At 44.0% G+C, this 23,838-nt stretch overlaps 1 protein-coding gene across 1 annotated transcript in view; it reads right to left on the bottom strand.

Moving 5' to 3' along the window:
- Positions 1–20,804, bottom strand: part of LOC119405313 (dual specificity protein phosphatase CDC14A) — a 53,981-nt gene extending 33,177 nt beyond the window's left edge. Inside the window, exons 1-8 of the mRNA XM_037672144.2 lie at positions 20,448–20,804; positions 11,213–11,385; positions 9,484–9,576; positions 7,652–7,731; positions 6,215–6,281; positions 4,731–4,881; positions 3,401–3,630; positions 1,612–1,751 (exon numbers count right to left, since the gene is read on the bottom strand). Coding sequence (XP_037528072.1) covers positions 1,612–1,751; positions 3,401–3,630; positions 4,731–4,881; positions 6,215–6,281; positions 7,652–7,731; positions 9,484–9,576; positions 11,213–11,385; positions 20,448–20,499 — 986 coding nt within the window. The 5' untranslated portion in view covers positions 20,500–20,804. The remainder of the gene's footprint in view (positions 1–1,611; positions 1,752–3,400; positions 3,631–4,730; positions 4,882–6,214; positions 6,282–7,651; positions 7,732–9,483; positions 9,577–11,212; positions 11,386–20,447) is intronic.
- Between the last annotated feature and the right edge of the window lie 3,034 nt (positions 20,805–23,838).

A 23,838-nucleotide genomic window follows, 5' to 3' on the forward strand; every position in this document is an offset into this window, starting at 1 on the left:
AAACAAAACTCCGGAGGAATGTGGATTTGGCTGCGTAGTCCGCGATAACGAGCAGGTGTATCGGCAAGCCATCATCATCATCATTGTCGTCAGCTTTATGTTTTTTGTAAACAATGATGGCGGCTGCTTCTCAAGTGCGCTGTAGCGACAGTTTTGCACAATTTAAGTGTAGCATGAATGCATTTCAGTAGTTTTCGAATGTAGTTAATGTTGCGAAAGTAGATTATTTGCGCACTCGTGTTTCAAAAATTTCGTTAATGAGGGACTGCAGTATGAATATCTTTCGTAGTCTCGAGTTACGAAATGCATTGACTCCTATTAGGCGTTCACCGGTGCTTTGAAAATATTTCGTTGCGGTGAGAATTTCGTTCGCTCGGGATTTCGTTATCGTGGGTTTCGACTGTATACTATTATGTAGTTTTTAAAATATCAAAAATATCAAAGATTTCATATGCTTTTTGGGAGCAAAGTTCTGTCTAATGTGAGAGAGTTTTGATTACATTTTGTTTCAACTTGTTGATTTTGTCATTTTTTGCTAACCCCCGCTGTCAAGAATACAGATTTTGCGTGTTAATGAGATCAGAAAACGCGTTGAATGGGTGAATGCCATTATAGCTGTGTACGTCATACACTAGACCCATGTAGCAGCGACAAAAATGGCATAACATGTAATCCCATTTGCTGCAAATGAAAATTACACGTGCTGTGCGAGAGGTTTATGAAAAGAGAGGAGGTTTGGTACTCAGTAGACTTTCAATAATCTGAGATCTCTTAGATGAAATTGCTGCTTAAATGCAACAACTCTTTTAATATGATTGATTTCGTACTTGAATTCTGTACCTCTGTTCATCTCTCAGTAAACGGAATTCCTGTTAAACGGAACGCATTTTGCTGGTCCCTTCAAGTTTCATTTAAAGGGATACTGAACAAAATTTTCGCCGCCGAGATAAATGGCCCAATTGAAAGATTGGGTGCTGAAATTTGTTGAAACAACCTTCATTTCAGCCAGAGACTAGCAGAAAATAATGAATTTAATGCATTTTTCGCAAATTGGCGCGTCTAGCGGCCGCGCCGCGAACTAGAGAGGAAGTGACGCGAAACTCGGGGGATACCGACTCGCCAACCGTGCTCGCTGCAAAATCGCTTACCAATCGACATCGCAAGCCGCCACCCGCTGCCGCGCGTCTCTCTCAAAACGTGTTCTCACGGTCGGGAAGGTGTTCTTGAGAGGAGAGGTGGAGAAAGGGAAGTGGCAGGGCAGGAGAGAGCGTGCCGGTTGCCCCCCTCTTGCTGGAGCATTTGACGTCACGGCCGTCGACAAGCGCAGTGGTGTGCAGCCGCCGCGCTCTCACAATCCACTAAAAATACGCCCAAATGCTCGAAATTACGTGAAATAAACGCTGTTTATAGGAAAAGTCGTGTCGTCCGAGTCGAATGCAAGTGTTTTCGTAGCTTTTTCAAATTTTTGTTCAGTATCCCTTTAACGAGTCTACAGTACTAGCGATCGATTGTGATTGGCCGTGACCGTTTTTTTTTACCAGTACCACTATGTTCAAGTCGCCCGTGTGAGTCGGCATGACGACAAGCACAAGACGAGGCAGCCACGCTTACTCTTCGAGCCAGTGCTGCTGATGTCCAATGATGGAGCCCGGCCGGCAGATACGAATCCAGGCGATGGCCTCGGCTGCCGTGAAGCGGTAGTGCTTCATGATGTAGCACGCTATCAGGGTACCCGTGCGGCCTAGGCCGGCCTGCAGAAAGCACGGTAAACCTCCATGACAAAACATCCGAAAAAATTACGAGCCAGCAACAACTTGCGAAACGCGGTAGACTATCTACTTGCACCTCAACAGCTTGGAGTCATGTGACCCATGCAGAAACGTCATGCATGACGTCATTGGTACAGCGGCAGGTCACTGTCGACCCTGGTTCTTGGCAGTGGTGATGCAGGAAAATAGTGAGACCCGCAAAGAGGCATGGCGTAGGTTACTGGCAAATCCAGTGGCACGGGCCTACAACCGACAATGGCAAAATGGCGGTACTTATGCGAAGACAAGGAGAACCTTGCCTTTCATTCAAATCGTATGGCATTAATATGACACCATACGTGGCGTTCCTGCTCAAGTCGTGCGATCCCGAGCAGTTCAGGTGCGAACAGAACCTACCGCTAAGTGAATCACTTGAAAGTTCAGTCCGCAAGGTAGGCACACCTTGCGCGAACAAAGGAGTAGGAGACCAAGCAAGGATTTATGCTGAACTGCAAGCTGTACCTTTCCCAATTAGAATTGCATCGGAGGAAACACTGGCGCTGTGATTGTGACTATTTTAAATTTGAGTGCTTTGTACAGAATACAAAAAACTAGAGGCGTGCGAAAATTCAAATATTTGATTCAAATAATTCGGTATCCAATTCTCAAAGCAAACTCACTATTCAAAATATTCGACCCCCATATATCAGCATAAGTAATCACATACCTGTGCTAAATTTCACAAAATTTGATGCACGAAGACAAATCAGTTTCACACTTTCCGCAGCTTTCAGTTTCAGAAGCTCTTTAATGCTGTCGCATTAATATGCTTGCATTAACAGCGCACGATGGCACACAGTCATCATTGCATCACACAGTGAGAAGCTTCGTTTACATAGAAGTCACATATCTCTTTCTCGATCAGAGCTACTGACAAAAACAACAAAACACAAAAGTATTCTATGCCAACACCATATCATTAACACTCCCAACTATGCAGTCGCAGCACCCAGTCAGTGCAACGCTCTTCAGTCTTTACGCAGCACGATTCCTCGCAAAAGCTACTCACAGCAATGCCTTAACGCAGCTATAATGCCAACACTCAAGTATGCTTGGGTTGATATCAAAGTCAATGCTGATCAGGGACAGTAAAATACAAATTTCAAGCATGCTTGACTACACTCCTGCCCCATTCCCATGCGCTTCCATCTCTAACTGCACACTAAAAGTTTCAATGCAATGTGAACTCTATGAGGATGGAAAGTTTCCAGGCCCAACTGACAAACTCAGGAACAACAAATAATAATAATAATAATAATAATAATAATAATAATAATAATAATAATAATAATAATAATAATAATAATTATTAATTATTATTATTATTATTATTATTATTATTATTATTATTATTATTATTATTATTATTATTATCTGTGGTTTTATGGGCCAAAACCACAATATGATTATGAGGCACGCCATAGTGGAGGGCTCTAGAGATTTCAACCATCTGGTGTTTCTTTTTTAACATGCACTGACATTGCACTGTACACGGGCCTCTGATGTGACAGCCACAGTCGAAATAAAACTTGCGAACTTCGGGTCCAGCAGCTGAGCATCGTAACTGGTCTAAACTCAAAATGGGAGACTACCTTGCAGTGGACTGCGATGGCACCGGGGGTGTTCTCGCTGATTTCGATAAATTCCCGCATGATGGCGTCACTGGGCGTAGAGCCGTCTACAAAGAACAGGTCCTTGTGCTCAAAACCCTGGTCGGCAAAGCGGCGTGCGTCGTATATCTTCTTGTTGAGCCGAACCACCGTGCTGACGTTGTGCTTGCGGAAGTACGGAAAGTACGTCTCCGGAGAGTGGAACGGGTGGCCTGGGACAGAATGGGACGGTTGCACTTTTTCACACTAAGGCCAAAGCACACTGCTCAAAGAAGCACCAATCATAAAATTATGCTAAGCATTATCAATAACCCTTCCGACAAGGTACTTTATGATAACAAGAGGTCCGATGAGACAGAAAAGACAAGAACAGAAGATGAGATGAAAGTTCATGCACCAGGTTGCTGACATACCGTGGATTTCGATCACTGTGGCACAAGGTAATCCAGAGGGAAGAAAGGGGAACTACAACCTCCTTCACGATCATATAAATGCAAGCTATCTCGACACGCTATCTCGACACGCCATCTCGACACGCCATCTCGACACGCCATCTCGACACGCCATCTCGACACGCCATCTCGACACGCCATCTCGACACGCCATCTCGACACGCCATCTCGACACGCCATCTCGACACGCCATCTCGACACGCCATCTCTCGTAGGCATTAGAAAACGTTATCGATTCCACAGAAATCCAAATTTTCTGCAAAATCTGAGCAAGTACAAAGCAGCGGTAAGTGCAATTTCTTGTTTATACATGGTGTTAAGCAAAATATACCCGGCCATGGATGTTGTCACACACCCTGAAGCACAGGGTGTTCACGTCAGTCTGAAAATGTACAACAGCATTTAAAACGTGCACACAATACCTTAATGCTGTTTTAACAATATTTACTACATTCGTTATGAATGTATGTACACACACCTTTATGCTGATGCGGATGAGAAACATTTAAAATTTGCTTCTTTACATCTCTGTTCATTACAATATCGAGGTTAGACCGTACAACCTGATTACTATTATGCCGCCTCAGACATGCTTGGCTTATGCTGATATTGACAATACTTGTTATAGACGTATCTGCACCACACACCAATGCAGACGAGAAACATTTTAAATTTGCTTGTTTACATCCTCGTTCACTATAATATCAAGATGAGACCATACAAGCCGATTATGACAGTGCTGCCTTACTACCACAAAGTCACATTCACAGTGGTTCTGGCACAACAATGGTCCGGCAATGACGATCATGGGCCAAAAGTAAAAATTCCGAAGCACACACACACACACACACAATACATACCGTTTTCAATTTTGCTCTTGGGATGGGGACCACAGAAGGCAATGAACTTGTTGGGCACGATCCAGTTGAGGTCACCATTCTCGACGCGCTCGTAGTACTCGTACTCTTCCACGTCAAATGTCTCGAAGTCGAGGAATTTGTGAAGAACCGCCTGCATACAGAGATTGAGTATTTCTCTAGAGAAACTCCACAGAACAAGCCAAGCCTGACAAAAGGGGCTACTGATACATACTTTCTAACTTGTAGAAACGGTGCCACAAGGATTATGCGCGGAAGGATGACACAGCAAGTATGAAGCTATCTTCGTTTCCTGCTACAGTTGCGCTCGAAGCAAACGCGAACCAAACATCGGACACTACTGCGACATTATCTGACCACATCGTTTAGCAACAAACTACGTAAAGTGACATTGCCCGTAAAAAATGAGCACATTTGTACACACTGTACGCACAATGTACACACAATTTGTAAACACGATGTGCACATTCGTCAACACTCCCCGAGTGGATGGACAGCTAGAGCTCATTTAATTTCAATGTTATGCACATGACTGCAGAGGATCACTCTGCTGAAGATACTACTGTGTGATTATGATGGTATATGGTGGTTAGTGGTGCGACGGCCATCGATGGCCAAAGAATGCCAAGACAATAGTTAGTGATCAATGATAGTGTAATCTGGCTGGATAGGGGCCTAAAACCCTGTGCACTAAAAGTGCATAAAACATATATAATTAATAAAATCAGGAGAGCAAGGTGAAAGTTCAATTAATTAAGACGGTGCAATTGGTGAAAATGTGCTAAAGGTTGATATAATACGAGAGCACTACTGCCTTGCAGGGACCCTTGCAATCAGGGGCCCGCAGGATAGTGCGTTCAAAACTTGATTCTCGCGTAGCAGCATCCTCTCTATAAGGATGTGCTCAGATCCCTGTGCAAATGACTTTTACTGTGGCAGGAAGACACAGTAAAACAGGTCGTTCTACGTGCCACATTTCGGGAACCGTGCCAAAGCTTTTTTTTTTTGCTCAGAATGGATATAACTGATCACAAATTGTCCACGTTTTCGTGCCCAAGATTAGATTTAATACAAAAATAGAACATGACTGAGTTGAGATTAGACATTTAATTACAATTATTTACTGCCCGAAGTATAAACCAACACATCACCACCTTCTCTTTCATGCATAGAATATCAAGTGCCTTGGAATAAAGTTGCGTTAAATTTGACAATCTTGAAGACAGTCCATCATCAGATGCACCTTAAGGAGATCTAGTAGGTACTCTGAAGAAAGTATCGCAGATTACAAGCAACCTCTTGGCAAAACATGTGGAGTTGGTCTTGCACTCCACATTACCTGCATAGCTTATTCATACTTATTGGCCGCAGTGTAGCCACACAGCTTATAGACTGTGGCCAATAAGTATGAAATGTAGCCTGTGATAGTTCGAACTGTTAACAACGATCCATTGGGTCACACCCACCTTCTCGACGGCCCGCAGACAGTTGAGTAAGCTCAGGTTGTATGTGCACGGCCCAAAGGACGCATCTCTGCGCAAGAGAAGGCAAACATCGCAAGGCGCTACTGTGTCGTCCATTCTTCCGGCCCTGCTTTTTTCCGAGGTTCACATCCAGAACTGCTATTGTTTACCAGCAACCAGCGCAATTTGTGTAAGCGCGCTAGTAACACCATGAAAATTGCAACAGAATCACAGTGTAGTGATGGTGAAGAAGAAAACACAGCCGAACTGGCAAATTAAATACATTACTTTCTATAAGTGAACTATGGCTCAGAAAGTCACACCAATAGCTGCAAGCCTATCATAGTCACCGCATGTGTTAAGTACCTCCTCTTTACACATACTAACTAAACGTTTCAGAGTACTAATCCGGGGAGCTTGCACCTACCTGAGGAAGTACTACCGTATTTACTTGGTTGTAACGAGAGATTTTTTTTCAGATTTTTGCTACCTGAAGTCGACCCCCAAGTTACAATCAAATACCGAAATTCAAGTTAACTAAAAAAGTGCAATGATGCACCCAATTCTAGACGATTACAGTTCTGGCCATTTTGCAATTTGCGATGAAGCCACCCCTCGCGTTATAATTGTGGTCACATTACAATCGAGTAAATACGGAATACGGTACACAGTCCAAACCTCACAGAATTTGATTACACAAATCTACCTTGGTGTAAAAAGCTGATGACATCCAAAAATACTTTATGTACAACATTCACTGAGTGATAACATGGTAATATCGACACCCTCTTAAAAAATGGCTATCAGCTAAAATAGCAATACAATCTACGTGTGGTAATGCACAAGCCAATTGCCCGTCCACTAGTGATAAAAATTATCATGGTTTCACGCAGTTAAACCAAGTTTGTCGAGCGAGAGTTCAGTTTTCGTTACTTTGGGAAAGGACAGACATTCCAGGGTTTCGAGCTCTATCGGCTGGGTGGTCGGATTCGGCTTGCCGTTTTTGATGTTCCTGGCGATACTCATTGTCAGCCTCACGGCTCGACGGCACCGCTCCGCATCATTCTTCCATGCTTGGTTCTGGCAAACAGCAGCTTTTGTAGCAGCAACTACAGCATCTACAACTGCAACACATGACAGCACACAGAAGTGCTTGGCGGAGTCGGTGCTCCTCCATGGAGTCCACACAAGACGCGTGGAACAAAGCGTGCAATCTATGTGTTCGTACGCTGGAGGAATGTCTTCACCAACTCATCAGCGAGAACTCTGCGTCATCTCAAGGGCAATGTGTTAACAATTTTCTGCGGGGCTGCCGCACCTCAGAGATACTGGCACGATCTTGGCCTAGCTTGAAGATCAGATTCGCGGAACCAGCCGTTTTCTGCATTTGTAACTAGAGGAGTAGAGAGCTATCGCTCTAAAAAGCTTTCACGGGCTCACCTGAAGGAAATGTATGGCGTGATGATGCCTGCACACAGGGACTTGTAAGCCTGCTCAGCAGACCGCTTCAGGAAGATTACCTGGAAATGAGAAAGAAGGTCTCGCGGTTGTCGTAGCAGGCACTTTAGTCTTGCATTAACATGCATTTTGCATTAATGTGATGAATGTACACAAGCGATTACTAACAACTGCGAGACATTGATTTTATTGATTGATTTCATTTATTTATCACAACATATGTGATGGGAGGCCACGGGAAAAGCCATTCAAGAATGGCTTGAGGAGTCTTTTGCCCCATATTAGCAAATACAGCAAAGACAGAGGCATTTCTTTCTTTCTTTCTTTATTTGTTTCTTTCTGTGCAAGTACAGAAAATGGAGCGAAGGCAAAAGGCTTAAAAGCCTGACAAAGGGCCTTTGCTCCAGGTGCAGTGAGGCATGCAGGCCGTCATAAGCACTTTGCAGGATACAAATAATAGGAATGAAAGAAAAAATAAAAAAGGTACATGTGCAAAATTCGTTTACACCATCATAAACTTTGACAAACCATCATCATAAACACAAAATTGTCATAGACTGACGAAACCACCACATTAATCAAACACCTCATTAGCCGTTTCCTTACACAGACCGTCATGCATTAACAGACATCACATCTGCATGACACACCAGCGCAACACTTCATTTCCGCTTGACATTGTAATAGTGGCATTTGAAGAAAATGCTAATCAAAGACAGCTCTAGAGGTCAATTTTATGCTAGGAAGAACCCATACAGGTCAGACAAACTTAATTCACGTATATCGATTTGTTTTTATAATAGTCATCAAGGAAACTCAAATGTTTGTTGTGAAGCATTTGCCGACCATAACCAGTGCGACAATACGGAACATTCCATACTTTCATTCCTATTTTATACGACGAGTCTTTCGGATGGAGATGCCTTAGGACATGCCTTAGGACAACGCATACTTCAGAGAACTGATACACAACAATACAAAAAAGCTGTAGTTTCGCAGCTAAGCTGTTGGACTACTGAGCTGGAGGACGCGGGTTCAATTCCCAACCATGGCGGCTGCATTTCGATAGGGGTGAAATACAAAAGAACAACTCTGTGCTTAGATTTATATAAGCATTACAGAATCCCAGAGGGTCACGATTAAAGGGACCCTGCAACACTTTTCCAAGCAATCATCGAACGATTTCATTAAAGGAATTCATTGCCTCACAAATCGACTGCTGCAAAAGTTTTTAGAATCCGTCAAGCACAAGCGGAGTTACGGGGATTTATTGTTAAGCGCTTTCTATCTCCTTTCATACCAGCAAGCGCACTAAAAGCTATGCAGTGGGGACGACAAGGGGGCAAGAAACTACATCCATTTGTCAGGGCAACATGACCTTGGGAAGTTTTTTTTCCCCTTTAAAAGCATGACTTATTTTCAGTGTGATCACGAGGGCACTGCACAGGCCCATCGCAGCATCCCGCGCCAACCGCAGTAACTTTGCAGCTCACAATGCTCAAATTAGCCAATGACTGCGGACTCTGCATTTGTGACACAGTAATTTTGGATTATGGAATCATTTGTCAAGTTGCCAAGAGAAGAGTAAGCGATTTCTTGCCGACTTTTTAAAATTTACAGTAAATTCCAGGCCGTGTGCTATGCTATGATGTTCAGCTCATACGTTCTCAGGAGCCTCGACTAACAACCGGCAGCGTTTTCTGACCGTGCTCGTTGCAAGGCCCCCTTAATGCGGAGCCCACGGTTTGGGCACATGAAACTCCAGAAATTGTCAATCCACAAGAGTTGTCATGCGGGAATTGTACTCCACTCACCGAATAGGAGCCCATCAAAAAGGCCGCGTTGACCCGCTTCTTCGCGTCGCTGGTTGTGTAGTGAATTATCTTCTTCTGGGCCAGGGCATACGACTGCGCAGATGAAAAACACATTACGCAGTGGTATTACATTGGTTACACGTAGCAGGACATCAATCAAGAATAGTTCACATCTCAAGGCTTGCAATTAAATTTCAGTTGTGTTCAATCACCTACTGGAACTCGTTTTAACAAGTATTAGGATTGCACCTTCATGTGCCTCAATTTAAGAACCGTCTTGATGAAATAAAGGTTTTTACTGTTTAATACACTGCAATGGGTCAACACTGTGGCCAGGCCCGTAGCCGGGGGGGGGGGGGGGCTAGGGGCACGGGCATCCCCCCCTCGCCGAAATTTTGGTGAAGTAGGTGTTTTTTACCAAAAATAAATAATAAAAATAGCTCTTTTTCTTAAACAGTCAAGGTTTTCAGCAAGTGCCCCCCCCCCGGAAAAAAATTCTTGGCTACAGGCATGACTGTGGCATTCTACTACTGTCAGGTGGCTGAAAATTTGTTTTGTGACAGAAAAGCCACGCAACTATTTTCAAGAGGTAAGCAAAGTGAAGGCACAGCTCCTTTGAAAGTGGTCATTTGAGTTGCCAAATTTTTAAGCTGATATTTAAATAACTTTGTTTCATGTCAGAGCATAATACATTGATGTATAAAATAGTTTCGTTTGCACAAATATGCGTTCGAACTTCAACTTCTATCATTTACTCTATTTCCCTGCTTCAGAAATGACAATATATCGCGAGAGAAAATTTCTCGCCAAAAATATGTCGTATTTCACTTGTAGGAGGGTGGTCACCCAAAGTTGCAAGTAGTTGTCCGAGGACTGTGTTTCAAGCCAGTTCATTAGTCACGTATATATAGGAAAAACTGAAATGTCGCATAGTTACATTACACATTGTAAGATACAACTGACGTGTGAACCAATACGTGCCATCCTTATTGTCAGCAGGCAATGCTAAAAGGTTGCGAGAGGCCTTTTTTTTATGATACAACATACTGTACATCATGTACAATGAACCCGCACAGCTTGTCTGTCTACGTTTACACCAAACGTATTGTCACGTGGTTACGACGGTGAAGAAAGCAATTGCAGCCGGTAAAGATCAAACTCTTTAATGGGTGAACTTGCGCCCAGAAAAGCAATGACACTCAAAGCGCTACAATATCAGCGTGCGCAGTCATTGGTTGTCGAATAATTTGATCAGCAGTAAAAGCGCGTCGGCATTTATACATGTGGCACTGCAGATTCCAGCGTTATCGCTGGTGGCCAGGTTAGTTCCAAAATAAGCTCTATTGTTCGCATGGGGCACAGAATCTTATCAGAAAATTTTTAAATAATCGGGAATGTTCCCAGACATCGGGCACGGTTTGCGCAAGGCAGTGGTTACACATTTTTTTTATTTACTCATACTGTTGGCCTGTCGGCCGTTACAGGGTGGGTGAAAAGCAGCATTTCTGCATGTCGTACATTACATAAAAAAAAAGAACTACACAAGCGTACATATAAACCATACTACATAAGATACTACACAAGAAAACATACGCGTACATAAGCCAAATAGTTCGTATATGCAAGAATTATACAACACCATAAATACACATGCAACAGGCCGGTTGATTAAAAATAGAAAAAGAAGTGCGCATGCCAGTATTAGACTAAAATGGAACATTGCACTCACATTGAGCTTCTTCTGCAATTTGATGTAGTAACGATACAGCATGGCAAGATTGAGAGGTCCGAAGTCGGCGTAGAAGCTCTCGTAGACCAGCTCATCGTCGATGGTGAAGAAGTGGTTCTGGCCACCCGAGACTGGCTTCACCGTGCTACGCACCGTGGCAAAATACAGCCGGTCTGCGAACACAGCGGGTGAGAACAACCATTAGGTCAAGTAGTGGGCAGGCAACTCCTTTCATATCAAATCAACGTCACTCCTTGCATGAGCATACTTAAAGTCAAACATAGCGATGTATGCAGAAGTGGGTCCAAGAATGACTTTCTACAGGTAACCTTGATAACAATTGCGACAAAACCTAAACAAGCTGCCTATGAAACGATTGCAGGACTAAAAGGCTTAAGCAACTCAAAAGCAAAGCTAAACACTATTATATGATGACACAAGCAAAACAACAATGATTAAATTTCATCAATACAAAGGCATAAAAAAGTGCAAACAACTATCTGAAATCCAAGATTCAAAGGACCACTTCAAGCAGAAGACAAGGATAGCAATTTCAATGCCTCCAGTAAAGTATTCCAGTTAAATTTTAGACCACCTAGGGTTTTTCAACCCGCACGTAAATCTAAGTACACGTTCCTCTAGCATTTCGACTCCATCAAAATCCAACCGTCGCTGCTGAGGATGAACCCCTGACTTTTGGGTCAGCAGCCGAGCACCGACCTTAAATAGCGTGACTGGATGAGAAGAATGGAAGGAGTCTGGACATGCACAGCACAACAACTTTCAACTAAGGATGAAGAGGCATAAGTAAAAAAAAAAAAAACATGTGACAAATATGTTATCACAGGACGTCCACGTAATTCAGTTCTTTCAAAACTGTCACAGACGTCTGGCTTATACACGTGTCGAGACATTAGATGCAATGCAGAGGTAACATGTTCAAGTCCGACACTTGTATCGTTTTTGAGAGCTGTGTTACACAGACGCCCTGTGATAATCTATTCATCATGTATGGTTTTTCTTTTCACTAGTTCCATTTCTTGCACTGAAGCTTCATGTTTTCCTTAAACTTTATCTGAAAGAGATAGCGCTTGGCATGCATCTCCCTTCTTCACTGTTGTATTTCATTCGGCAGCACCACATAAGACCACGCTTACAGTGTAAACCAAATGGCCAATTTTCTTTTCTATTAACCTTGTAGGGTAATCAGCGCTAAGTTACAATCGAAAATATCACACAATGACATCTGCCAAACGGATTGTCATAAATTGTTACATAAAGCACATGACTTAAGTTTTTTTCCGGCAATTATAAACCGTGAAAATTACTTTGCTAGCACGAGCTTCTTAAATAACTGAAACAATACTGAGAAGAGGCTTCCTACAAAAAAAAAAAAAAAAACTCAAATGGTATGAGAGAAAACACAGTAAACCATGATGCCAAACAAATCCTCTTGCCAACATTAGACATGCCTTCTTCATTTCCCTGGTGCTGGCCAATGTGCAGTGCTAAGACTATGGCAACAATTGGCCAAGATAAAACAATTTGCGCCTAGTCCTTTTTGTTGTTTTTTTAACCTTACCAGCGACCAAGTGATGCTACTGCTTTATTTTTGCAAGGATCGACTGATAATGTGCAATGGATGACAGAAGCATGAGGATCAAGATAAAAGAATCATTATTGCTGTACTGGCCCAGGCAATTGCTCAAAAGAAAATACCACACAACAAAGTGCCGTTCAGTTACCGCAAGATGCGAAATCGCTAGTGCAGCAGTTTTGCTGAAAGCAAAGCTGAGTGACAATTTGAACAGATATATGCAATGCCCCAATTTGAATGCTAGCCGCTTTTGCTTTTTGCTGTTGCACACTATGCCGCTGTGAAAATTTCCATCCGCCACAACATTCTAGTTGAGTGGGCACTCAGTTTGATATATTGTGCAGTTCAAGCAACCCATTGATCGCACCCCAATGAAACCTGGGATGTCCACACAAATGTGCAAACACTCCTTCAAAGCAACACAATGAACAATTCTTTATTCAGCTGTCCGTTTTCACAATATTCCACGAAGGTGGAAGAATTAAGTTATAAAACAGCGCACATCTTTGGTAAAGCATGCACGGAGTCTTGAAGGCACATTCCTTGTCGAGAAGACGTCTCAGAGCCATCTTTAGCAAGATGTCTTGCTAGCTGAAGTAAATCTAGACTTTTATTCCCAAAAGCAATTCACATTTTTTTATGTCTGTTGGCAGGCATGTTATTCAAAGACTGGTGCATGGTAGCGCGACAAGGAAAAAGCCCGAGGAGGAAGCAGGAAGCAATAGAACTGACGTGCTATAGACCTGTTGCTATCCACTCGCTCCTTCTTATTCAGAAGTCTTGTTGTGCTACCGTGCATACTTTAGCATGTACACAGTGAAGAATTCGAAAGAAAATCATTCATAGGAAAAATCTTTCTAGACCAAAAAAAAAAAAAACTGTGCCAGCCTGAACAACTGACATGTTGACAGTGAAGCAGCTTAAATTAAGCAACACTTTTTTTTTTCTGGAGTGCAGTAATGAGCTGAAGCAACGATGGGAACTGAACCCATAACCTTTGCGTTAAGGCTCCATATAGGCATCTGTAGGCAGTTCCCAGTGATCATTAATGGCATCTACACATTATCGCAGACGCCTTAGAGCACATGCCGTGAGTTCGGAGCTCAGAACATCAACAAAAAGAGCATGAGTAATGGGAATCATTCCGTTTAACTTGGCCATAAAGACGATGCTGCAAGAAACAACCAGCAATATCTAGCAGATGCCATCTCACTCAAGCGCACCTGGGGCGTGAACAGCTGTGTGAATCGTAAACGCCCAAGAAGGGCCTCTTGAATACACTTGTGCAGTTCAAACTCTTACTTCAAGGTGAACGTTGTATGAGGAATGCATATGCAAGCTTAAAATTCATGGCTGAGCTGGTTGGTTCGTACTTAAATGCCCGATAGTGCCGCTTTAAAACTTGTTTTAGGGGAGACGCTACTCTAACATTTTTCTTTTTTCAATTCTTTACAGATTTTGATGAAACTTGCTGCTAAGTTTATGTATATTCATATGCCAATTTCACATGTGCAATTATTTTTCTAGTACAGTATACAGATTATAAAATATCAAGCATTTCATGTGCCTTTTAGGGGGCAGCGAGATCATGCAATAATTACTTAGAGTGTTGCAAGGCCCCTTTAATCAGCAGCATGTTGAATGTAAAACACCGCTGGCTTCACCGCACTGGCAGAATTACCACAGGGGGAGGCTGATCTAACATTTTAACCTGCCCCCCCCACCCCCCATTTTTGTGCCTCCTGGAGTGCCAGAAAACTTATCCAATGGTGCCCTTAGGGGTGCCCTAGCCTCCCCACTAAGAATATTTTTTGCATTGAGAATAATTAGGTTTAGAAGAACAGATACTTGGGCAAGTTTGTAAGGATCCATGATGGTACTTGGAAGTGCAAAACACACAAGACGCACAAGAAAGCACCACAGCTTTTATTCAACATTGTCTTTTGTGACCCTCATGCCCCAAAGGTAGCTTTTGTTTTTTGGTGGTGTTATGCTTTTCTCTGAGCTCATAGTTCTTTTGTTAATATGGTGTTGTTTCACGCATGCGTTTCACTGTTGCTTTTGCCTTTTGGTGTAAGATTAAACCTGTGAATTTCTGAAAATAAACTGCAGTTTGAAGTGAGCGCTCAGCTTCTCTAGCTCATTCTTGTCTATCTCGCGTGTTCTACGCTTCCAAGTACTATCATGATTAGGTTACTAACCATGTAAAAGGAAACCCAATTTGCATCCAGGGACATAAAATGTTATCAGTATACTGGCCAACATAAAATTTCTGGCGAAGCGGAACAAGTGAAGTCCACGTGTGCCCTCCTTGAAATGCCCTCCCAAAAGTGCACAAACGATCACCGGAGAATATCTCTGAAACTTACGGTATGAAGATGACAGTGGCCTGTTCATCTATACCAGGGGTGAATTGCAATGAATGAATGATGATCCCACCTCAGCAAGCGTAATAGCAACACCGACTAACTTCAAAAGACAAAGGCAACGTTTAATACAGCCTGCTGAGAGAACAGAAACACATGAAGAAAGCCAGGTTGTGGAATATCTTCAAGAACATGTTTATCTAGGTCAACTGGTATAAAGAGACCCTATCATCACAACAAAGCTTACAGATTGAAAATGGGTAAAAGCGCGTGTGGCAGGCATTATTAAATCATGACCAGCAGCTTCCTGTTATCCTTGAAAAAAAAAAAAATATATATATATATATATATATATATATATATGTATATATATATATATATATATATATCGCTGCATTTTGCTGGTGCTGATAAACTGAGCTTAAAGAAGATGATTAAAAAGTTAAGGACCATGCACTAATGGTACAAGATAAGGCAAAGAAACAGGAAGACAGCAACGTAGATTAAAAAGCAAGGAGGGATCTTGATATTCCAGGAAAACTGAGCTTGAGCTTGGGAGGCAATGTAATGTTTACGCCAGATAAATGGCAATCAATAGTATTAAGTTACAGAATAAGTGCCAACGAAAGGGAAACGCTGTCGAGCACCACCCACAATTAGATGCTGTGGCAAGGTAAGGAAATTTGCCGGCATAAGATGGACTTGGCTCGCATAAGATCGGGTAATTGGAGGACGTTTGAAGAAACCTTCCTCTAGCAGTGGCCATCATATAATTGTTAGAGTTTTACATCCTAAAACCACGATATGATTACGAGAGACGCCGCAGTGCAGGGCTCTGAAAATTTTGACTACCTTGTGTTCTTTAATGTGCACATAAATCAAAGCACACAAGCCTCGAGCATTACACCTCCATTAACTGTACACAGATGCAAATTCGATTCCTCAAGTGCCTATTTCCTGTTGCAAGAGTAGTGCAAGAGTTTCTTTTTGAGGTTGTATCATACCTAATATGTAGCTCATCAAGTGCCTTTATTTTTACTTTTCTTTTTCTTTTTGAAGAATTCTTGTTGCATGTTTGCACTGACATAATAAATTCTTTGTACCCAAGTTTAATTTTTTGTATTTTTTCCATTAATTCAAGATTTTTCCTGTATCTTTTTTTCCACAATAAGTTTTTATATGCATTTATTCACTTTTTTATTATAATTTATACGAATATACTCCCCCTACAATTTCTTAAATCTGATTTCATTAAAAGTTCTTTTTTTTTTCGGTCTATTACATGTACCTGTACTCCCCTTCACTGTCTGCTGACAAACTGCACCAAAATATCAGGTCGGGGATCCCATCAAGCTGCTTTTTTCAACAGCCATCAATTCCTGTCCTTGTGTCTTTTTCACTGCATTTTATTTTAAATTTTATGGAACCCCTATCATAGTATATAAATATTGGATCATTGTACTTTAACACCTAATCATACAGAGATGTGTGTATACATGTGTATTTAAGAATTAGCCTGTCGTTGCACTTCCATAAGTATGCACCGCATGTGTTTATAGTAATTATATAAGACATAAGTATCACTTTATATGTATTCGCTCCTTTTTGGACCTTTGTGATGTGCATGCTTTTAATTTTGTCTTTTGTTTTCACTTCATTACATACTGTTTCATGTGATAGATCCACTGCTAGCCTACCTGGCTATGGATCCAGATGGGTTTTTATTTTTTTGTACAACTCCTGTTTTGCAATAACACATTTCTTTCTTTTCTTTTTTTCCATAACAGTGCATGAAAAAGAACGCTCAAGGAGCTGAAACTGGTTTAGTACACAGGTACCACTATGCAGTTCAACGTCAGCAAAGTGAACTTCAAGACACTTCCTCAAGTGCATTAACAGGAGACGGCTGCATTAACAATAGAGCACTTGTAAACAGCCAGCATTGTCTTTTGGCCAAAGGGAAGTGCCACAAGTTTACAAATGTAACAAAAAAGTTTTCCTCCACAAGAGGCCTGCATTCTTTGCCAGCGTAGCTAAAGCAGCGAGAGTTGTTTCACCTCTGTGTGGCCCGACTGTTATATGGGCTTAAGCACTCCCTTCCGGCAGGTTAAGTAGCATGCACAGCTGCCGTGCTGAAGAGGAAGAGAAGAAAAAAAAAGGACTGCCTCCTGATGACAAGGGCTCAAGCAGAACACAGCTGGCAGCTAGGTTTCACACCGCAAACGCGTTGGGCGTCTCGTCCTCACATGCCATTCTGTAACTGCAGTGAACGAATGCCTCCGTCCGTTTATCAGTTTCGGAATGGATTCTACATAAAGAAAGCTAAATGAAAGTAGTGTGAGCACATCCGCATTGCAGAAAATGAACAAGTAGACTGACACAGCCTGCAGTAGCTATCTATGTCAGCAACCAGCGACGAAATAATGCTACATGCATCAAGTGCACAAGCAGCAAGAAGCACTGGGGTGTGAAGTATGCGTAACAAAACTGCATGTGGAAATTTTTTTTAAAAATAAGGAAAGCAAGTATTGGAGAACAGTATTGCTACAATATTATTGATAAGATTCCGGTAACCAACTAGCTAGGAGCAAAAGTGGACTTCATAAACCTCGCCATATTTAGCAGGCAATATTAATTGCAGGGCCCCATCTGCCCCAATTTGCTCTTATGCACGGAACTAACCATACTAGCCATTAATTCACTGCAGGAATACACTGGTGTTTGCACGTCACTTTAGTAAGAACCTTGAGATGTTTGGAGACTAGGAACATAAAATTGACGAGGATGTGTTAGCCTGTATTTACTAAAAAGGTTGCGTGTGTGATCTCTCTAGCTCACTGCACCTACATGCTTTTACAGACACAAAAGCGGGAAATAGGTGAAGCAGGTGAAATAGGCAACTGCCTAGGCTCAGCATTTCACGAAGGGCCCACCTCTGCTTCACCAGAATTTTTATCATCTGGTATACAGATAACGTTCGGATTTCCATGGATCCATGGGTTTCACTTCACATGTTTATTCGCCTAATTATCCTTGCAAAAGATATAATAATAACATCTGGGGTTTAACGTCCCAAAACCACAGTATGATTATGAGAGACGCCGTGGAGGAGGGCTCCAAAGATTTCCTGGGGTTCTTTAATGTGCACCTAAATCTAAGTACATGGGCCTCAAAAATTTTCGCCCCCATCAAAAATGCAGCTGCCGTGGCCGAGATTCGATCCCGTGACCTTCGGGTCAGCAGTGGAGTCCCATAACCACTAGACCACCGGGGCGGGGCTCCTTACAAAAAATATATGCGTTAGTATATATATTAATTACTGTTAGTAACACAAGCGTTCAGCGGTTTACCTGTGACAGAACAAAAGACAAGCAAGATTACAGTGGAGTTTAAGTTACTGTTTGACTGCTCCACCAGTCTCACTATGAAACATCTTATCTGTGAAGTGCATAGCACACTTGTGCTGTTTTAGTATCATTGCTGTGAGTGCGTAACAAAAGATGAAAAAGCTTAATGAAGACTGTGTGTGGAACTTTGAGGCACAAAGGCCGGGACTGGCCAAAGTGGGCCAAGCGAGTCGTCTTGAAGCTTCAACTAAATGGTAAATTACTAACGGTCAATAAAGTACCACTAAAACATGCTGGTGGGTTAGTTGGTTATAATCCACGATAGAATGTGTAAGCAAGACTAAATCAGTGCATAGAAGGAGCAGCACTGTGTAGCAATGTATCAAGATTGAGTTGTGATGATGTCCCGAAGACCTAGTGATGACGTTGAGCACATTAAAGTCAAAATACCTGCACAACGTGTTGGAGATAAAGCTTACTGTGCTAAACCAGTCTGTGAACCGGTTCAGTGTTTCAAACCAGTCTGCAGACTATTACAGATTTTTATTCCTCTAAACTGAAGTGAAATGCACAGTGTTGAACCCAAAGTTGTATTTCATTCAACACCCTGGCAGGTACAACTACAGCAGGTACAACAGTGGAAGGTGAGCAGGCTTTTACAGCTGTCAACGGAGCAGTTTAACCAGCCAGAACATTGCCCCCAATACCTGTTCCCTGGCACCAAGCGTATTGCAATATGCTCGTTAGACGTACATTTTGTACTCATTAGATATGAGATGATCATTGAACGCAATAAAGCCTTCAGCTGTACTAATATGATTATGAAACACTACAAGGCTGTCATCTGGTCCCTCTATGCACATTTGATCTGATGCAATGTTTGTTAGAGCCTTGAACAAGAATGCCAACATTTTAAAGTGTTGTGAGCCATTGGTTAAAAGCCGCAGTGGTTAAAGGTAAAGGCACATCAGTGCTTGCTGAAGCTTGACCACCATAACTCAACTGCATAACCTGATGGCCGAGTCTAGACAATAAACACAAAAGTACCGAACAGTGTTCTTCGACATTATGCAAGTGCTGACATATAAGCAGGAAAACACACTGAAGGTATCAGATGGTGAGTACGGAAACTGACTTGTAAACAGAAAAACTGAATGTATCTGATACAGATTAGATACATCTTATGGAGTGAATGAATAACTCCGTAGGGACTGTGCCATTTTGCAGAACCTGTTCCACCTACACCGAAGAGTCAATTCACAACTCGCCGCCTTCTTTCCGCGGCAGGCTCCTCAGATCGAATGAGTGCGCGATTCGGCATAACGTGATGAATAAATTAGCATCTCTGAGCAAGAGCAACCGCGAAGTCTTCCCGTTCCGTCTTCCAAGCGAGACGGCCTTCGCGCAAAACCACGGCCACGCTCCGTGATCGCGTTGTCATTCAGCGAGCTCCCGCCACGTACCTATTGGCCTCGATGCTATGCCCTGTCGTGCAGCGTCGCGTCGCCAATCGTGCACGATATGATCGGTCGAGAATTCGTACACTCGACGCCATGGTGTTACCAGTGTTATAAACATCACGTTACAAAACTAAACCTGGACGATGTGCCGTGCGAAGGGACGCCAAACAGACACGCCTCCAACAGGAAGAGCTACGTGAATGAGCCTGTCAATCAAGCGTCGCGTCGAGCGCTGTCGCGATCGGCCAGCAACCGTAAAACACGCGCCGTGTCCACGCGTCGCATCCCGCGGAGCGACCCCGTGTCCGTGCGCGCGGCCATCGGCCAATGCGGCCAACGCGACCCGCGAAACCCAGCACCCGTCCCAAAACGGTCCGAATGGGCGTGCGCGAGTCCGCTATCTCATCCCAGCGTCACAAGCGCCGCCAAGTTTGACGCGTCCGAGCCAGCTGCTCGTCGACTCACCCGTGATGATCTCGGCGATGTGGAGGACCGCGTCGCTCTTGATGTCGTCCATGGCGCTTCGGGAGCTAGCCGTCGTCCCAGCGACGGCGGCGGCGACGGGGTCGCACTGTGGCAAGCTGCTGGCGCTCAGCTGACGACGACCCGGGAGCGCATCACCTCTGGCGAAGGTCCCAAACTCCGAGGCGCGGTTCGGGCCCGATCCTTCTTTTTTCCTTCCCGACACGGCGGCCGCAGCCCACGCGAAGCCAGTAATTTGGGGCGGCCTGTCACCCGCCGACGGTGGTGGTGGTCGCTGGCTCAGCTGGCTAGGCCCCTCAGCGCACGGCCATCTTTCTACCACCCGCCGCCGTCATCGGGAGAAATTTTTTCAAAGGGCCCGTGAGCGGGTTCGAACGAAGCCCACGTGACCGGGCGCGACCAATCGGGAGACGGGCGCGCGCTCTTCCTTCTCCGGCCGCCATTACCCAGTCCGAATACGGTAGAAAAAGTACAAAAGGAAGAAGAAAAGCCAACGCGCAGGTGTGTTAGGTGGCCGAGTGTATAGTGGCCGCGGTACACGCGCCGGTGATTATGCGGCGACGAAGGAAGGGGGGTTAGCCGCGGGTAGAGGTCCCGCCACCGTGGCCGCGCTCTCACCCCCCCGGGTCTTGCGCAAAAGGGCACCACGTAGGAGAGCGCAAACCGGTAGCGGGCCGACGCGGCGGTTTCGGTTTCGGCGGCACGCCCAACTTCGCTCATTGCCGACTGCGCAGCGCAACCTTTTGACGCGCTTCTTTCGGCGCCACCGGAAGGCCCGGAATGTGCGCACATGCTAGCGACGACAACAGGCACGTTTATTAATAGGATCCATTTCCTCTTTATCCGGTGACACTAAACGTGAGGCTTTCTCCGTGCTGGATTGCCCCTGCCTCGTTAAATGCGCTCTAAACACGCAAGGTAACCCTTCAGCCCTTAATTTTCCTCAATCGGCAGAACTTTTTTCTCGTAGCTATTTCTTTACTACCATTTCAACCAACTCGCCCAGCAACAAGTCTACCATAAAAAGAGTACGAATAATTCACTGCGAATTAAGGCGCCCTGTAATATGCACCAGGGCTTAGTGCCTCCAAATAGTAATATGGTGTAATTCGAAATTGCCATCTAGTTCTAGCTTGTATTAAAAGAAGTAGGTTATAATACCCACAACAGCTCCCACTTTTAAGTACGATCTAACTGCTGACGACTCAATTGGTAACACGTACTGTCTAGCACACTAAGATCCAGGGGCGTAGCCAGAAATTTTTTTCGGGGGGGGGGGGGTTCAACCATACTTTATGTATGTTCGTGCGTGCGTTTGTATGTGCGCGCGTATATATACGCAAGCAAAACTGAAAAATTTCGGGGGGGGGGGGGTTGAACCCCCCCAACCCCACCCCCCCCCCGGCTACGCCCCTGCTAAGATCACCTAGACGTTACCCTGTGGCCTCTTGAGTATACGTCTAACAATCTTGTGCGCGCGTGGCCTCATTTTTGTATAGTTCACCACCAGTGCAAGTTATTTATTTAGGATTCTGGATACAGATTTCAGCAGAGGGGAGGAGTGGTCGTCAAAGCTTTCACATTTTCACATTTTGTAAGTGCATAATAGGCTCACACACACGCACGAACATAGATAACAAATAGGTAATAAACGGGGGTCCAATCATGCCTCCGAAAAAAATTGCTAGCTACGCCTCTAGGGGTGGGTGGTTTGTATACTGGCGTAGCCAAGAAGGGGGAGGGATCAACCCCCTTTCCTAATTTATTAATTTATTTAGTTTTGCGTCTTTATTTGTGCACGCACGAGCATATGAAAATTGGTTGAACCACCCACTACCCTCCCCCCCCCCCTTTCCGCAAAAAAAAAAAAAAAATTCTGGCTACACATTGGTTGTATCTCCACTCGACGTGCGACTCTCGATCTTCTCTGCGCATCGTGTTTAATCGACATTCGCAAAAGCTCTCTCGCCGCACTGAAGTCCCCCAACTCGGCCGAAGCAGCGCCGGTCCGATAGATATGACGACACGCTCCCTGGGACGCGTGGGCGACGAGGTCCGCGGGAGGGCTTCTTCCACTACAATCGCGAGGTGCGACCGTGGGCGGCTGGATGACGATATACACACAGCTGGCGCACGTGAAAGCGCGTCGGAGCACGCGACGCGGCGAGCTCGCGATCTGTGCAAGAGAAATTGGCCGCGGTTGCCGGCTCGTTTCTTCGGAACTTCGGGAGACTCGACGCAGTCGTGCAACGAGCATTTAATTTCGAGGAGCCTATGTGCCTCAAATACGCACCTGCCCATTGGATATGCCCACTGAATGACCTTGAAGGTCGGCCTCTGCGTGCGAGTGTACGGTATGCTGTAATAGTTCTAATTGTTTCGACATTTCCGGTGATATGTTTCATATAACTTTACGCCATTGCGCAGCAGTGAATAAAAAATAAATAGCGCCCGAAAGCATGAAATAATGAAAGGACAAAGAGTCCGAGCGTACGTAACTATAGCTTTTCTTATTCGAGAAAAAAAAAAAACGAACGTGTAATAAGCGATTCCATGCATGTGAGCAAACAAGACCGAGTGAAACTGTCTCATACGCTGCACCAGGTTGTCTGTTACGAGAAGGATGGGCTACGTGGAAATCCACGCCGATTTCTCAGAAAGAGCTTCCCACCTGACAAGAAATTCGTGCAGGCCGACTTTTTTTTTTTGTTATCTCTTACGAACCTGGGATTTCGAGAAAACTGTCACGCGCTAGCGTATGTGCACACTAAACAAACTTCGAGTTTTCTGTCAGATGTTCCTCCAAAGTGGGCGAAGACCGCCCATAATGAAATGGAAAAACAAATGCGTGCCTCATGATGACATCATGACATCTGCCTTTCAGTGCTTCAGCCTCCTCTTAACCGGTAGTTATGGCCTGTGCTCCATATAACTGATCTTTACAGGTATTCAACCAGTTTTTGTCGCCCTACGTTCTATAAACGTTCATTGTGGCCCCATGCCTCGTAACGGGTCACTACAGCTCTATAACCGGTCACAACAGCCCTGTGCTCCATAACTAGCCATTACAGTCATGTGCTCCATAAGCGCTCTTTCCAGCTGTGCTCCATAACATATCTTTGTAACTCAAGCTGTGCTCCATAACCGGTCATTTTAGCCCTTTGCTCCATGTCCGGTCATTTCAACCATGTGCTCCATTACTGGTCATTTTAGCCCTGTGAAGTTCGGAAGGGTTGCGGCAACGGAAACCCGTAACAGAGTTGGATAGCCTGCAACGTACGCGTTGTTTTTTTTTTCTTTTTTTTCAACGCACAAAAAACCAGGGGAGCTTTTCAAGCTGACTTGCCCACGAAATGTCGCTCCTCCAGCGTGT

Source organism: Rhipicephalus sanguineus, chromosome 9 (assembly GCF_013339695.2).
Source record: "Rhipicephalus sanguineus isolate Rsan-2018 chromosome 9, BIME_Rsan_1.4, whole genome shotgun sequence".
In the NCBI taxonomy this organism is placed as follows: Eukaryota; Metazoa; Arthropoda; class Arachnida; order Ixodida; family Ixodidae; genus Rhipicephalus; species Rhipicephalus sanguineus.